The sequence below is a fragment of the Manis javanica genome, chromosome 11 (genome assembly GCF_040802235.1).
Source record: "Manis javanica isolate MJ-LG chromosome 11, MJ_LKY, whole genome shotgun sequence".
In the NCBI taxonomy this organism is placed as follows: domain Eukaryota; kingdom Metazoa; phylum Chordata; class Mammalia; order Pholidota; family Manidae; genus Manis; species Manis javanica.
In genome coordinates, this window is record NC_133166.1 from 38,409,618 (window position 1) to 38,426,917 (window position 17,300).

The 17,300-nt window shown below is 44.5% G+C and overlaps 1 protein-coding gene across 1 annotated transcript; it reads left to right on the forward strand.

The window, feature by feature from the left end:
- Positions 1-677: 677 nt before the first annotated feature.
- LOC140844392 (serum amyloid A-4 protein-like) lies at positions 678-11,752 on the forward strand. The gene is made up of 4 exons (XM_073216301.1): positions 678-832; positions 1,254-1,348; positions 10,354-10,492; positions 10,861-11,752. Exons 2-4 carry the CDS (start codon positions 1,258-1,260, stop codon positions 11,021-11,023), a joined length of 393 nt encoding a protein of 130 aa, XP_073072402.1. The 5' UTR covers positions 678-832; positions 1,254-1,257; the 3' UTR covers positions 11,024-11,752.
- The last annotated feature ends 5,548 nt before the right edge of the window (positions 11,753-17,300 follow it).

Below are 17,300 nucleotides of genomic sequence, written 5' to 3' on the forward strand. Positions count from 1 at the left end.
TTGTGTACATATGTACAAGGTCAGTAAATGCAGGATTATTTGCATTAACAAAAGGCTGGTAACACCCAAAATGGCCATCAATACTGTATGCATTATGGCCCTTCTATACAATGAAATACTGTGTAGCTGTATAAAAAGAATGAAAAAATTGACATAGGAGGACCTCCAAGGGAGGATATATTGTTTAAAATAAAAGGGTGCAGAATAATGTATATTCGTATGAAAGGGACAAACACACACAGGATTTTTATCATTATCACGTCTACCGTCCAGAAGACCATGCTCACTCCCTCCCTTCTGTTCTCCCAGAATCACAACTTCATTACCCATCCCGACCAGCCTTGCTTGTCCTGCGTCCCATGCTGCCTCAGAGAGAGACCCTGAGAGAAAGAAAGACACATCCTTTGCAGCAATATTGATCGCCTCTTAGAGGATACGATCCATATACAATACTCTGGGAAGATTTTTTTCCAAACGGGTGAAACTGGAAAGACACACAGGAGAAAGCCGAGAAAGACCCCTGTCCTCCCTCACTGGATTTTGCAAATACAGCTCTCCCGTGTGATACCAGGAACTAAAAAGAGAAGAAATATGGTAATAAGGGAAAAGCTGCCAGAAAATAAATGCGTTGGAAGCCTCAATTTGAAAGAAACTACATGAGGATAAGGAAAATACCACTAGTCAATATGCTGCTTTGTTTTATTTACCCAGAAGAATTGGGCAAGAGAGACTTTACCAAGACACGTTGCTGGACTTAGGCCCTCTCCTCCCATTAATGCCAAAGCCAGGAGAGATACCAGCTACTGAATTTCAGCTGGAGAAAAGACTAGAGGTGAGGGTCTCTTCCTGGGTGTAGTTTTCTCGTTTTTCTCTTTTGAGATCCTTTTCTCAAAATAATTGCATCATTCCAATGGGGGGAAGTTGTGTTTCTATTCATTATGTGGGTCAGAGTGGGGCCTAGTAGGACCTCGGGAAAAGCTTGTTGATTGACTTTAGTCTGTTTTATTGGGTGGCAAATTGTCCACAAACCAATAAAACTTTGGAACTCTCTTCTTATTCTTTCTGCAGATCTGGGGTGAGAATGAAGGGTTGGTTTATGCTTCTTTTTAAAGCCCACTCCAATCTGTCCTACAATAATGATTCTGAGAAGAGCAAATGGAAATTGAGAACCAGGCTGTGTTTGAAATTCAAAATCCCAAAACATATGTCTATTTGGGTGGTGATTCTCCAACCCTCTCCTTCTTTCACTTCAGCACAATGAAGATTTTCACAGGTGTCATTTTCTGTTCCTTGGTCTTGGGAGTCAGCAGTGAAAGCTGGTATTCATTCTTCAAGGAGGCTGTGCAAGGTAAGGGCGCTGAAGGTTAGAGGCCAGAACCAGCTCGCCCCAGGATTCGCTCTGAGCAGAGGCCACACACACCCTGAATGTGGGCACTGCTCACGACAGACACGTTGGGGCCCTGACCAGTGGGTCGGAGCAGGAGTGTTTCTCCTTCCGGCTGGTCCGACACAGCACCCTCCACGGGACTCCCCAGACCAGCGGCCAAAGGTGCTGTGGGCCCAGCCTGTAATTAATTGCCGGTGGTGTGCAGACGGGTCAGTATTTCCCTGTGTTTTGGGGCAGATCCTTGTGGGAATTCACAAATGGCAAATTTCTCAGCCTTGCAACGTAAATGTGAATTCAGTATGTCCCCGGAGGTAGAGCGTCCAGGATGAGGATGAGCTGAATAAACATCGTGCCTAGCCACATAGGAACTCCTATGCACACAATAAAAAGAGCATATTCCCACGGATCAGCCATGCTAGCACTGAGGTAGGGCCAGGAAACAGACCTTCCATTTAGAGACGAAGCTTACTGGCAGGTTGTTAAAATGGGTAAATTATGTTGTCAATTTCTGCAATATTTTCATCTTCAGCTGTTGTTATTAACTTTGTTTTACTTTCCCTATTCCTTATTCAGTGCTCTTCCTTCCTTTATGTAGGTCCAAGTTTCTGACCTTTATTATTGTCCTCCTTTCTGAAGAATATTGAAGAATTTCACGCAAGGCAGGTCTACTGCCACCAAAATCCCTTAGTCTTTGTCTGTCTGAGAGTCTTTATTTCTCCCTCAGTTTTAAACAGTAATTTCACAGGATAAGTCTTCTAGATTGGTGGGTTTTTTTCTGTCAACACTTAAAATAGTTCACTCCATTCTCTTCTTTCTTGCCTGGGTTCTGAAGTCAGATGTAATTCTGATCTTTGTCCCTTGATAGGTAAGGGTTTTTTAAATCCCCTGGCTTCCTTCAGGACTTTATCTTTGATTATCTGTACATGCCTAGGTATAGCTTGTTTCTGTTTTGCCATTTGTCCTTGCTGTTCTCTGAGCCTTTTGGACCAGTGGTTTGCTGTCTGACATTTCTTGTTGGATATTCTCAGGCATTGTTGGAAATAGTTCCTTTTTCCCTTCTCTCTCTCCCATCCTTCTGGCATTGCCCCCAGGCTCAGGTCACACCTGTTGTGTTTGTCCCACATGCTGGGATAGTTTGTGCTGCCTTTTCAGGCTTCTCTGCTTTTCGGTTTTTGAGGATTGTCCTGACAAAGCCTCTCCCGCAAAGATTCTTTTCTCAGCTGTGTCTGCTTTACTAACGTGCCCAGCAAAGGCCCTCTTCATTCCTCTTCCAGTGGTTTTTATCCGCAGCATTATTTCTCTCTTGGGACTCGCACCTGTGTGCTTGCAGGCCGCCTGCTGACCCACACAGCCCTTGGCACAGCGAGCACGGTTCTCAATCCCCAGTCGGCTTATTCCAGCGTCACCGCCACGCTGCCTCCGACGCTGCTCTGTCTCCTTAACTTGGCGTTTTGCAGTTCGCATGCTTTGCCATAGAGTCCTGATGGCTGGACATGGTGTTCTGCGTAAAAAGAATGGTAACTAGGACGTCAGTAATGTGGGGGCGAGGGGTGAGGGGTCAGGACAATCCGACCTGCTGTAACTGCGTCTCTGTCATTTCCTGCGCCTGTGCCTCCGGACCGGGAGCTTCCCGAGGGCTTCTCAGCATTTGGCTCCCCCGTTAAGGGGGGCAGGATGACCAGAGTGGGCTGGAGGACAGGCCTCGTTATGGGGAACACCGGGCCCTGGGGGTTCCAAATGGGTCCTTCTCCCTCCCCCTGCTGGAGCTTTCTTCTATGGGATATTTCTCACTAATTTCACATGTTAATTATTTTGTGTCTGAATCTTTAGAAGGGCTTTCTTCTTTCCTGATGCCTGCTTGACATTGATTCCATGTTTTTCAGGTCCGTTAGTTTTCTCCAAGCACCTGACAGATTTTATCACTGGGTGGTAGCAAAACCCGAGAGACTCATTTTCTTTGGTATTGTGCTAAAAATAGCCTCAGTCATTTGTTCAAAATGCCAATTCTCGCCCCACTCCACCTGTTCTTGTGCCAGTACCAAATTGTCTTGATTACTATGGCTTTGTAGTAGAGCTTGAAGTTGGGGAGTGAGATCACCCTACTATATTCTTCTTTTCCAGGATTGCTTTGGCTATTTGGGGTCCTTGGTGTTTCCATATGAGTTTTTCAATTATTTGCTACAGTTCATTGAAGAATGTTGCTGGTAATTTGAGAGGGATTGCATCAAATCTGTATATTGCTTTGGGCAGGATGGCCATTTTGATGATATTAATTCTTCCTAGCCATGAACATGGGATGAGTTTCCATTTGTTAGTGTCCCCTTTAATTTCTCTTAAGAGTGACTTGTAGTTTTCAGGGTATAGGTCTTTCACTTCTTTGGTTAGATTTATTCCTAGGTATTTTATTCTTTTTGATGCAATTGTGAATGGAATTGTTTTCCTGATTTCTCTTTCTGTTGGTTCATTGTTAGTGTATAGGAAAGCCACAGATTTCTGTGTGTTAAGTTTGTGTCCTGCAACATTGCTGTATTCCAATATCAGTTCTAGTAGTTTTGGAGTGGAGTCTTTAGGGTTTTTTATGTACAATATCATATTATCTGCAAATAGTGACAGTTTAACTTCTTCTTTACCAATCTGGATTCCTTGTATTTCTTTGTTTTGTCTGATTGCCATGGCTAGGACCACTAGTACTATGTTAAAAAACAGTGGGGAGAGTAGGCATCCCTGTCTAGTTCCCGATCTCAGAGGAAAAGCTTTCAGCTTCTCGCTGTTCAGTATAATGTTGGCTGTGGGTTTATCATATATGGCCTTTATTATGTTGAGGTACTTGCCCTCTATTCCCATTTTGCTGAGAGTTTTTATCATGAATGGATGTTGAATTTTGTCAAATGCTTTTTCAGCATCTATGAAGATGATCATGTGGTTTTTGTCTTTCTTTTTGTTGATGTGGTGGATGATGTTGATGGATTTTCGAATGTTGTACCATCCTTGCATCCCTGGGATGAATCCCACTTGGTCATGGTGTATGATCCTTTTGATATACTTTTGAATTCGGTTTGCTAATATTTTATTGAGTATTTTTGCATCTACATTCATCAGGGATATTGGTCTGTAATTTTCTTTTTTGGTGGGGTCTTTGCCTCGTTTTGGTATTAGGGTGATGTTGGCTTCATAGAATGAGTTTGGGAGTATTACCTCCTCTTCTATTTTTTGGAAAACTTTAAGGAGAATGGGTATTATGTCTTCTCTGTGTGTCTGATAAAATTCCGAGGTAAATCCATCCGGCCCTGGGGTTTTGTTCTTGGGTAGTTTTTTGATTATCGTTTCAATTTCTTTGCTCGTAATTGGTTTGTTTAACTTTTGTGTTTCTTCCTTGGTCAGTCTTGGAAGGTTGTATTTTTCTAGGAAGTTGTCCATTTCTTCTAGGTTTTCCAGCTTGTTGTCATATAGGTTTTTCATAGTAGTCTTTAATAATTCTTTGTATTTCTGTGGAGTCTGTCGTGATTTTTCCGTTCTCATTTCTGATTCTGTTGATTTGTGTTGATTCTCTTTTTCTCTTAATAGTTTGGCTAGAGGCTTATCTATTTTGTTTATTTTCTCAAAGAACCAGCTCTTGGTTTCGTTGATTTTTGCTATTGTTTTATTCTTCTCAATTTTGTTTATTTCTTCTCTGATCTTTATTATGTCCCTCCTTCTGCTGACTTTAGGCCTCATTTGTTCTTCTTTTTCCAGTTTCGATAATTGTGATGTTAGACTATTCATTTGGGATTGTTCTTCCTTCTTCAAGTGTGCCTGGATCGCTATATACTTTCCTCTTAAGACTGCTTTCACTGCATCCCACAGAAGTTGGGGCTGTGTGTTGTTGTTGTCATTTGTTTCTATATATTCCTTGATCTCTATTTTGATTTGTTCGTTGATCCATTGATTATTTAGAAGCATGTTGTTAAGCCTCCATGTGTTTGTGAGCCTTTTTGTTTTCTTTGTAGAATTTATTTCAAGTTTTATACCTTTGTGGTCTGAAAAATTGGTTGGTAGAATTTCAATATTTTGGAATTTACTGAGGCTCTTTTTGTGGGTTAGTGTATGGTCTCTTCTGGAGACTGTTCCATGTGCACTTGAGAAGAATGTATATCCTGTTGCTTTTGGATGTAGAGTTCTATAGATGTCTATTAGGTCCATCTGTTCTAGTGTGTTGTTCAGTGCCTCTGTGTCCTTATTTTCTGCCCGGTGGATCTATCCTTTGGGGTAAGTGGTGTGTTGATGTCTCCTAAAATGAATTCATTGCAGTCTATTTCCCTCTTTAGTTCTGTTAGCATTTGTTTCACATATGCTGGTGCTCCTGTGTTGGGTGCATATATATTTAGAATGGTTATATCCTCTTGTTGGACTGGGCCCTTTATCATTATGTAGTGTCCTTCTTTATCTCTTGTTACATTCTTTGTGATGAATTCTATTTTGTCTGATATTAGTACTGCAACCCCTGCTTTCTTCTCACTGTTGTTTGCCTGAAATATGTTTTTCCATCCCTTGACTTTTAGTCTGTGCTTGTCTTTGGTTTTGAGGTGAGTTTCTTGTAAGCAGCATATAGATGGGTCTTGCTTTTTAATCCATTCTATTACTTTGTGTCTTTTTATTGGTGCATTAAGTCCATTTACATTTAGGGTGACTATTGAGAGATATGTACTTATTGCCATTGCAGGCTTTAAATTCGTGGTTACCAAAGGTTCAAGGTTAGCCTCTTTAGTATCTTACTGCCTAACTTAGCTCGCTTATTGAGCTGTTATATACACTGTCTGGAGATTCTTTTCTTCTCTCATTTTTCCTCCTCCATTCTTCATATGTTGTGTGTTTTGTTCTGTGCTCTTTTTAGGAGTGCTCCCATCTAGAGCAGTCCCTGTAAGATGCCCTGTAGAGGTGGTTTGTGGGAAGCAAATTCCCTCAGCTTTTGCTCGTCTGGGAATTGTTTAATCCCGCCATCATATTTAAATGATAGTCGTGCTGGATACAGTATCCTTGGTTCAAGGCCCTTCTGTTTCATTGTATTAAATATATCATGCCATTCTCTTCTAGCCTGTAGGGTTTCTGTTAAGAAGTCTGATGATATCCTGATGGGTTTTCCTTTATAGGTGACCTTTTTCTCTCTAGCTGCCTTTAAAACTCTTTCCTTGTCCTTGATCCTTGCCATTTTAATTAGTATGTGTCTTGGTGTTGTCCTCCTTGGATCCTTTCTGTTGGGGGTTCTGTGTATTTCCGTGGTCTGTTCAATTATTTCCTCCCCAATTTGGGGAACTTTTCAGCAATTATTTCTTCAAAGACACTTTCTATCCCTTTTCCTCTCTCTTCTTCTTCTTGTACCCCTATAATACGGATATTGTTCCTTTTGGATTGGTCACATAGTTCTCTTAGTGTTGTTTCATTCCTGGAGATCCTTTTATCTCTCTCTATGTCAGCTTCTATACGTTCCTGTTCTCTGGTTTCTATTCCTTCAATGGCCTCTTGCATCTTATCCATTCTGCTTATAAATCCTTCCAGGGATTGTTTCACTACTGTGATCTCCTTCCTGACATCTGTGATCTCCCTCCGGACTTCATCCCATTGCTCTTGCATTTTTCTCTGCATCTCCGTCAGCATGTTCATGATTTTTATTTTGAATTCTTTTTCAGGAAGACTGGTTAGGTCTGTCTCCTCAGGTGTTGACTCTGTGATCTTTGTCTGCCTGTAGTTTTGCCTTTTCATGGTGATAGATGTAGTTTGCAGAGCTGGTACGAGTGACGGCTGGAAGAGCTTTCCTTCTTGTTGGTTTGTGGCCTCCCTCTCCTGGGAGAATAGTGATCTCTAGTGGCTTGTGCTGGGCAGCTATGCGCAGACAGGGCTTCTGCTTTCTGCCTGGCTGCTATGGAGTTTTATCTCCTCTGTTGCTGTTTGCGTTCCCTGGCTCAGGCTGCAGCTCCAAAATGGTGGAGCCCTGTTGGAGGGGGAGTGGCTGGGAGGCTATTTATCTCCATAAGGTGACTCTGTGCTCCCTGCTGCCCAGGGGGTTAGAGTGCCCAGAGATCCCCAGATTCCCTGCCTCTGGACTAAGTGTCCTGCCCTGCCCCTTTAACACTTCCAAAAAGCACTCTGCAAACCAAAACAACAACAGCAACAAAAAATAATTAATTAATTAATCAATTAATTAATTAATTATTTTAAAAAAAGAAAAGCGCACGATTTTCTTTGTCCTCAGGCACCGGTCTCAGGCACCCGCTCACCAGTCTTGCTGCCCTGTTTCCCTAGTATTGATGTCCCTGTCCCTTTAAGACTTCCAAAAAGCACTCGCCAAAAAACAAAAAAAGAGGAAAAAAAAAAATGGCAGCTTCCGCTCCCGTTTCTTTGTTCGCCGGCATCAGCCTCAGGCACCCGGTCACCAGTCCTGTTGCCCTGTTTCCCTAGTATCCAGGACCCCACACATGCACTGTGTCTGCGCTCTGGTCTGGATGGCTGGGGCTGGGGTTTCAGCAGTCCTGGGCTCCCATTCCCTCCCTGCTGACTCCTCTTCTCCCGCCAGGACATTGGGGGAGGGGTGCTCGGGTCCCGCCGGGCCAGGGCTTGTATCTTACCCCCTTCGTGAGGCGCTGGGTTCTCGAGGTGTGGATGTGGTCTGGATGTTGTCCTGTGCCCTCTGGTATCTATTTTAGGAAGAGTTGTCTTTGTTATATTTTCATAGATATATGTGGTTTTGGGAGGAGATTTCTGCTGCTCTACTCACGCCGCCATCTTGGCTCCGCCCTTCGCAAGCCTATAGTGACAGTTTTATTGCAGGGCAGCAGCCCCCTCTGGGAGGTCTCTCCCTGCCTGCTAAGCAAACCTCAACCCAGACCCAGGAGGCAGGGTTCTTGAGTCTGATGGGGAAAGAATTCTAGAACAGGTCAAAAGAGTGCCAGTAATAAAGGAATTCACTAAAGTGAGAGTAGCAGCAAGCATCCAGGAAAAGTGATCCTTTTACTTGTGCCGCCATACAGGACATAGAAAGCAAGGAAGAACGGAGGGAGAAAGGGAAAGTTCACTGAACTCCTGGTCAGCATAGGGCAAATCCCTTGCCCGCTCCCCAAGTCAGGCCACCTGGAGTCCAGTGTCCATTTGCTCTGCATGGTACGGGAATTACATCCTTACTACCCCAGAATTAGGGGGAGCCACGGGGCGCTGGATGGAGTGAATTTATGTTCTGAGAACATCTCAAGCAAGGAAAAGCATGTGAGTAAATGGCTGCATTTCCCTCCAGGTCACCCAGGCTATGAGACAGCGCAAACCCCTCCTACTCAGAGGCTCCCACAGCCAGAACAGAGCGAGAGAAGGTTGAGGTTAAGCCTAGAAAGCTGAATGAAGCAGCAAAGGGACAAAGACATTTACCACAGGCGGTGGGTGTCTGTGGGTTCTTGTCTTTGTCAGCAAAATAATTCAGAGACAAAGTGCAATAGGCTTATGAAACAAGACATTTTTATTTAAAGAGAGAGTGCACATTCAGAAGGAAGTACAGGCAACCTCAGAGAGGAGCTGCACTTAGAGCTTAGGGTTTGGGGTTTTTATAGGGTCTTTGGGTAGGCATCAGTGTAAGGCATGATATATACAAGTAATTCATAATTTCTTAGAGTTTCTCTTACGAATAAGGTTCTTCAGGTGATTGCCTTGATCCTTTCTCTGCACTTTTTACATTCACACTCCTGAGGTCTGGCTCTTGTCCTGGTTACAAAGTTACTTAATTGATTAAGGGGCTGGAGTATAGGAAGAAGAGCATATAGATTAAGTTAAAGGATCAGCAGTCTAAGTAGCTTTTACAGTGGCATGACCTTGTCCCAGTTCCCTGCTGTGTTTCAGTTTCTTTTTCATTGATTTATAGTATTACATTGTATAAATAAACTTCAATTCATTTGCCCATTGTAAGTTGTTGGAATTAGACTTTTTATATTGTGGGCTCTTATGGATAAATCTGCAATGGACACTGCTGTACATGTACTTTGGGGACACAGCTCACTGATGTTGGGTGTTTCTTTCCAGGGGTGGAAATGTAGGACCATAAGGTAAACATACAGGTTTAGCTTTAGTAGATACAGCCAAACCATTTCCCAAACTGTACCAGCTTATACTACATCAGCAACGAATGAGTCCCAGTTGCACCACATCCTCAACACAACTGGTATCGCCAGTTGTTAAAGTCGTGTCGTTCTGGTAGGTGTAGAGTGCTAATCCCATCGTCACCACTACCCTTCATGAAGCAACAGGAGAAGGAAACCAACTGGCAGCAGGTACTCCCACATCCTAGGCATTTGATACGCCTTATCTCATTTTCTCCACGAAAAAGGGGGATATTATTCTCCCAGTTGAGGGGTGAGGAAACTGCAGCTTCCTTGACAGGGCAGAGGGGTAAACACTTACCTGAAAGGGCCATCCCTCCAGGTAAGCCTGATAACACAGGTCCGAAGGAGCTCCCTCAGGCAACCTCACTGCATCACTTACTGCCTGTTTCAACATTATCTCTGTGTCTTTTATGCCTCTAACAGATTCATTCAAGTAGAGTGTCTCATCCTCAGGTGGAAAGGGTGTATTTCTCTTATGGACTCTTGTAGCTGTGAAAACATGGAACCCCTTCTCTCCCTGAATCCCTCACATAGTCCCTAAATCATGCATTTGTAGCATCATTCTCCATTGTTACATCCCTAACATGACTGTCACCTCTTCTTGGTATGTGGTACACAGCCCCATGTCAGACACAGTCCAGGGCACCAAGCTCCCCCATTCCTTCAATTCAGGTCCCTGAAAAGTACCCTCATTACCATTACCCAGGGAAGCCACCCCACAGTAGGGAATAGTCACCTCACTCTATGACTTTTTGTTAAGAGCCAAAATCTGAAAAGTAATGGAAACTTTTCATTCCTTCACTTTTCCAGTATATCACCAAGTTCATTTTTGTTATTTTGTTTCCTTTGCAGGGGCTTGGGACTTGTCCAGAGCCTATTGGGACCAGCAAGTGGCCAATCATCAACATTCAGACCAATATTTCTATGCCCGGGGAAACTATGATGCTTCAAAAAGGGGCCCCGGGGGCATCTGGGCTGCTAAAGTGATCAGGTAACTGGACTCCTGGGGAGGCGGGTGAGGGGCAAGCAGACTGTTACAGAGAGTCAAAGGGCCTGAGGCTCCTCCATCTCCTGCCCCTGTCCCCAGGGTCTGGGTGCCCAGCAGAGCCAGAGCAGGGCTGTGTGGACGTGGCTCATCCCAAAGAGACAGCAAGTGGTCTCTACAGAGCTCTGTAGCAGGGCACGGAAAGACCAGCTGAACTCAGGCCTTTGCCAGAGTGGGTGCCTGCTCTAGCCCCTCCTCCTTGAGAAGGGCTCCTCCAGCCCCACTGAAAGCCCTCCTTGGGTGGGAGGGAGGAAGGGAGCTGGGCGTGGAGCTGCCTCACGTGCACAGTGATGATCTGCCTCCCTTCCCCCCAGCCTTGCCAGGGACTCTCTGCAGGGACTCTTCAACCGGTACTACTTTGGAAGCAGCAGCAGAGGCTTGGAGGACTTACAGGCCAAACGGAAAGCTGAGGAGTGGGGCCGGAGCGGCAGAGACCCCAATCACTTCAGGCCTTCTGACTTGCCTAAGGAATACTGACCCCCCTGCTCACTCTGCTCCCATGGGAGCAGGACGTGCACCACCCACCTCTCCCCTGCAAATGGGACACAGTGTCCCTGAACTTGATGTCCGCAGGACTGGTTCAGGGCACCCAGAGGTACCCCATGAGTGTTTGCCAAATTGAATTTGTTGATGGAAACTGGAAACTTGAAGACACACTCTCTGGAAGAGTGGTTGTGTGGTGCCATATGGAAAGGATTATGTCAGGATAACAGAAATAAACTAGGACTGAACGGGGCAAAACAGGACATGTAGTTAGTTACCTTACCTCTTAGTCAAGCATACAAACTATTATCAGACCACATCTCCCCCTTGCTTAAAATCCTTCAATCAATTCCCATTTTACTTACAATGAACCCAAGTCCTTATTTTGGCCTAAGAACCTGGTGTGATCTGTCCATGGCCACCCTCCAGCATCAGCTCATGCTACACCCTCCCAACAAAGCAGTCTGCAGTCCAGTCCCACCAATAAGGCAAATTTCTGTTTGCCACAAGGCCTTTCCACATGACATTCCCTCTACCCAGAACACGCTTCTGCTTGCTTTTCACATGGCTGGCCCTTTCTCATCCTGTAGTTCTCTCCTGAAATCACTCTGTTCTGAGAGAGGCCTTCTTGGTCATCCTGACTGGCCTGCATGGTTATATTTAGCTTTTTACCAGGTTTCCTGTATGTGGTATTCTTTTACTGATTTAATGGTTTATTGTTCAGATTTTTGTTTGGGTGTTTTTTTGGTCCATCATCCTCCCAGGATTATAAAAAGAAACCCATTTCTGTCTTGTCGATCCCTAAATACCCAGTACCAATCAAGTATCTGGCACATGATGGTGTCTCAGCAAATGCATACTGAGTGAACAAATGAGTCGTTGAAATATTTATTAATGTAGCAATAAAAGGATAGTTTTCTTTCAAGGTAGGTCCGTCTATTCTAAGGAACAGGAAGGAGCTAAAGAAGAGGAAGACCCTGAAGGTCAAAAAGGAACAAGAGCTGCACCAAAGTCAAGGGGAAGCAAAAGGGGGTGGGCTCAAGGCCGCAGGGGATGGTTTAAATCCACAGGGAGCAGGAACTTCTCCTGCTCTGAGAAAGGGGGAAAGCAGAAGAGGCTGGGGTCGTGAGAACATGTGATGTGATGACAAGGGACCTTCGGGGTCATTGTATCTGCTCCTGGTGTATGTCATCTCCCCAGGATGCACCTCACTGCACTGTGTCTGTTCCCTTCCGACAAGGTTGGAAACCCAAGGACAAAAAGCATGCCCTTTCTGTGAGTCCCCCTTGTAGCCGTAGTACCTGTCAGAGCCCCTCACGTATAGTACACGCAAAGTCAGTATTTGTTGAAATGAATAACTGAAGTAGAAAAAGGATTGCTCAGAAGTTAACAGAACTTGAGGACGGTTTGAGAGTCATAGAAAGTAAAGATGATTGATACAGGTTTTGATCTGTAGAATGTGGTAGTGAGTCACGTTGAGGAGACAATGCAAATCTATACCAGTATCATAGAAGATGCCAGCCAAAATGACATAATGGTACTTTATCATAGAAAATATTTTCTCTAGCAATGCCTCTCCACACTCTCTCATAGAAAGGAAACCCATGAACCCCAAGTGTAAATAAACTACTAGTCTTAATAGTATCTGATGAGGGCTTGGGAGAAAGAAACCATATTTTGAATTTCCAAAGTCCCGTGCCGACTCTCACAGGGACAAGTTAGCAGAGGACGAGTTAGTTAGAGACTAGAGGAGGGGGAAAAGGACACACTTCTTCCGCTGAGTCTAACCCCCCACGGACTGAAAGGTACACTATTATTTATATACTACCAAGAAAATTGCTGCCAGGGAAGACATAATGCTTTCTTTCTTATGACTCAGACTTTTTATTTTACATGTACTGAGTTCTTTTTGACCTTCTTAGGCATAAATTCTTATATTACATGATTCCTGTGTATAAACAGAAAAGAGAGTATCCACAATCTAACATTATTTATGTATTCCCTAAGCAATGACAGCTGTCTGATCAGTGCTGCCTGGTCACTAGTGAATGCCGGACACATCTTAATTTCAGAAACTGAGAATCAAGAAATGTACATCTTAGACGTGATGAAATATGATATTCAAATCGAAACCACAAGGTTCTCCCTTTCAGTATATTAACTGAGACGATATACTAAGCTTTGCACTATCATTAATCGATGCCACTGCTCCTGAGGGGAGCACACTGCACCTCAGCCCCCTCAGGCACAGAGGACCTCCCCAGAGGGCGGCAGGTGTAGGTCTGACAGTGGCCCACATTGCAAGTCCCCTGTCTAGATCAGAGGCCATCTCATCTGACCTAGCCACAGCCTTTCCTGTAACCTCAGGGCTCTTTCCAGTACACGCCCCGTCCCAGGAACCACTGAGGGCCTCTTCTCTTCCTGCCCAGGACAACAAACAGGAAAGCGTTCGCCCCATCTTCTTCCTAGACACACTCCGCCATCCCTCTTCAATCTCTGCTGGAGTGGGCTGGCCCACCTTTGGAAATCCCGAAATGCTAAGCCCCAGAGTGGTCCCCGGGCCCACACACGCCAGTTCTCAGGCCTGTGAATGAGCCGGTGGTGTTGGCAGCCCAGCCTGCACCCAGCTGAGGACTGAGAGGGCATTTTCCTTTCCTTCTTGGCACCCGACCCTAGTGGAGGAAATCCCCTCTCCACCAATGCAGCACTCCCTGCGGGACCCACAGCCCACCGCCCCCAGCGCCTCCCCTCAGGCCTCCCCCCTGGGGAGCAGAGGAGGACTGGGATGAGAGGTGGCTGACCTGGGAGGCCTGCGCTGCTGCCTTCCTGTCAGCCCTGGGACTCAGGGGAGCTGGCCCTGCTTCTTGGAGCCTTGGTGTCGGGTGCGGGCGCCTTGGATCCCCTGTCCTCGGCTGTGGGCAGCAGGAAAGAAGCACCCCTCTACAGCCTGCTTTTCAAACTTGGGTGCACAGGGAGCCCTTTCACGATTCTCTAATTTCCCAGGTTTATTGCTTGAAATCTGTAGTTTTGGGAAAGAAAATCCAGGTTGTGTCGTGAGCTTCTTTACACACCAATGCACTATTTACGGAGTCCTGTCAAGCTGCACTGTAGAAACATGTATGCAGAGCCTCCCACCAGTGACCCACCTGTCTGTCTCTTGAGAGAGCTGGTAAATGGACGGACGCTCCGGGCTGGGCCAGCGTGCCTTGTTCCTGAATGAGCAGACCTGGGGAGAGACACACGCCCTGTGCTGTCCCTTCACTCGCCCGCCGGCTTGGACTTAGGATGTCCAAACAGGGCGAGCTTCTCTCTCATGCAGAACCCTTAAGAACCCCAACCTATTTGCTTTTCCAGTAAAGATGCTTGCAAAACCTGGCCATCCTCCATTCACTTATTGGCCACCTATTTAATGGACTCCCACTAGGTGGCAGGAACGGTGGTAGCCCTGGGGAGGCATCAGGGATGGAGACAGACCAGACCCACGCACTCACGCAGCTGACGTCCCACTGGGAGAGTCAGCCTTAAGCTAGTGAGTGCTGATAGAAGGAGTCACACTGTATTGGCTATTTGTTTCTGTGCTTTACTGCTGCCAGGTTCAGGGGGCAGGTGTGTAGCAGATGGCCAAGAACCCAACGCACAGCCCTAACACACCACATCCGAATATCTGCTTGGCCACTGACTGTGAGGCAGGCAAGGGTGTAACACAGGCAGAGGAACATGAGATGATGTTAAGTGAAAAAGCAGAGTATGAAATGATGTGCATTATACCCCCCTGTCTGGATGCATTCATGTGTGCACAGACTTAGAAACACAGATCAGAGGCCAAACATGAAGTTTCTACAGAGGTTCTTCCCACTCCAACCCCGAGTCTAGGCTGATGAAATCAGTGTTTCTTTATTTTCATCTGTACACTTATTGTACATTTTCAAGTTTCTTCAGTGAACTTGTTCACTCAACTAAGATTCATAAACCCAAGTATGTTCTAGGCATTTTTCTAGGTGCTGAACAGAAGTGGTGACAAAAGCCAGTAACCCAGTCCTGTCCTGACTGGGATTCCAGGGTTGGGAAGAGGAAAACAGCAAATGTCTATTCGTAATGGAATCTACGTGTATCTGCCTCTGTCTCTGCACACATGCACACCCCCAGAACAACACTCAGTGTGCAAACACACACAGTCCAGAACAACACTAAGTGTGCAAACACTCTCACACACACAGAACAATACTCAGCGTGCAAACACGCACATGCACACATAAAACATACATCCATATTGAAGATTATGATAACATAAAAATTGATAAATGAGTCACGGTCACAAGTACACATTCATAATGGAAGATAAGAGGCAAAGGATGTCACTAACGCCCATGTGCCATATTCCATCTGTTTTAAATCTTCATCTGGCCTTTTCTTTTCCACAGGATTCCCTCTTCTCCCAGGCCTGCCTCTCCTTCAGCGTGAGCCAGTGGTACCCCTTTGCCTTAAATATGCCAGGCACTGCTCATCTCTGGTGAAAGGAGTTTGCTGAGAAAGAAAGAGGAAATGTTCCCTCCTCTTCTGCAGCTGCCAGAAGGGCAGATAGGACAATAAAAACTGTATCTTCAAAAGTTATTTCCAACAAAGCTAGAACATTACAGAAGTTCCCTAATATTGTTAGTTCCTTAAAACAGGAAGAATGCCAAAGACACTTCAGAGGTTTGTCACTGTGTCCAACATCATATTACTGAAACGATGTAATGTTTTATTTAATATGTGGACATTGATCTCTGTGTTTGGAACAAAATTCTTTTTGCTGAAAGCTCTTGGACTGGGAAAATGGATTGCTGGATCATGCGAGGCAAGGGTGTGGAGCTGTAGAAATCCTCATGTAGTGCCCATGGCCATGTAGTGTGGGGCTGCCATCCTGGAGAGCAGAGTGACACTGCAAAGTGAGAACTAAGACATACACCCCAGCAGTATGGCTCTTGGGATACACATGGCCTTACGCAGATGTCATTTTTCCTGTTCTGATACTTGTAACATGACTGCTTGTTTTATTTGCATTTTTCTGATTACTAATAATTTCTGCATCTCTTTGTGAGCTTATTCCTTATTACATGTTGTCTGTAAACTATTTCTGTCGCAGAATAAATTTTGTCACAAAACAAGTTAATCCCTAGGTATTTTATAGGATTGCTGTACCATGCCTGGTGTATTATTTAAATTATATTTGCTTTTGCTTATGTCTGGTCTGGAGAAATACGATTGGTGCTTAGCTCAAGTGCTGAGAAACCTTATGAAATTCCCTTACATATAGCTTGCTAATTTGGGGGGTTTTGGGTTGATCATTGTACTGTCTGCAAATGATGACAGTTTTATCTAAGCCTTTCAATTTTTTACATCTGTTTTATTTATTTTATTTTCTATGGCATTTATCAGAGCTTCCGTGACCATATGAGGCTACAGTGGTGCTAGTGACAATCCTTTGCTCATTCTGATCCTCCCAGACAATGATTTCAGTGTTTCCATTACATAAAATGTGTGTTGTAGCTTTTTAGCAAATAACCTTCCAAAATTAAGAAACCAGTTTCCTTTGCTGTGAAGTTTTCTAAGGCATATTTCTTAAGAGCCTATAAGTATGTCTTCAGCTTTATTAGATGCTGTTTTTAATCAATTGAAAAAATATTATTTTCTCCAGGTTATTAATGTCATGAATTACATTTATTTTCTAATGTTGACCTATTTTTGCATCCCAAGAATAAACCACACTGAGTCCTAATACTCATATTCTGCTGTATTTTGATTTCTGCAATTTTGTAAGTGAAATGGGCTATTGGTTTTTTTCTTGTATGGCCCAATCCCTTGTTTTGGAATCAACATTGCTGTAGCTTCTTTAGAGTGAGCTGTACAGCTACATTCTCTACAACTTGTAAAGGTAACAGAATAAACTGTCCTCAGAGTCTCCTGCAAAACCAGGCAGCCTCTGAGGGGAATACCGGGGAGTAGAGATCTTGAGCAGCCACTTCAATTTATCTAATACTTCCTTGGCTTCCTAAAGTTGTCTGTGTCTCCCATATCAAAAAGGTGTCTTATTTAAATGAATATCTTTGAGGATGTTCTTTCATCTAATCAGCAAATGGTGTGTCAGTGTGAGTTGATTAAATTGAGATGTGGGAACAGTGACTCCACATGAAGCCCACATTTGCATGATTATTCCTCACAAAGGAATCTTGAAAGACACCCAGACTGCAAAGACTTGTTGCTCTGTCCTGTCAGATTAAACCTTGATCTT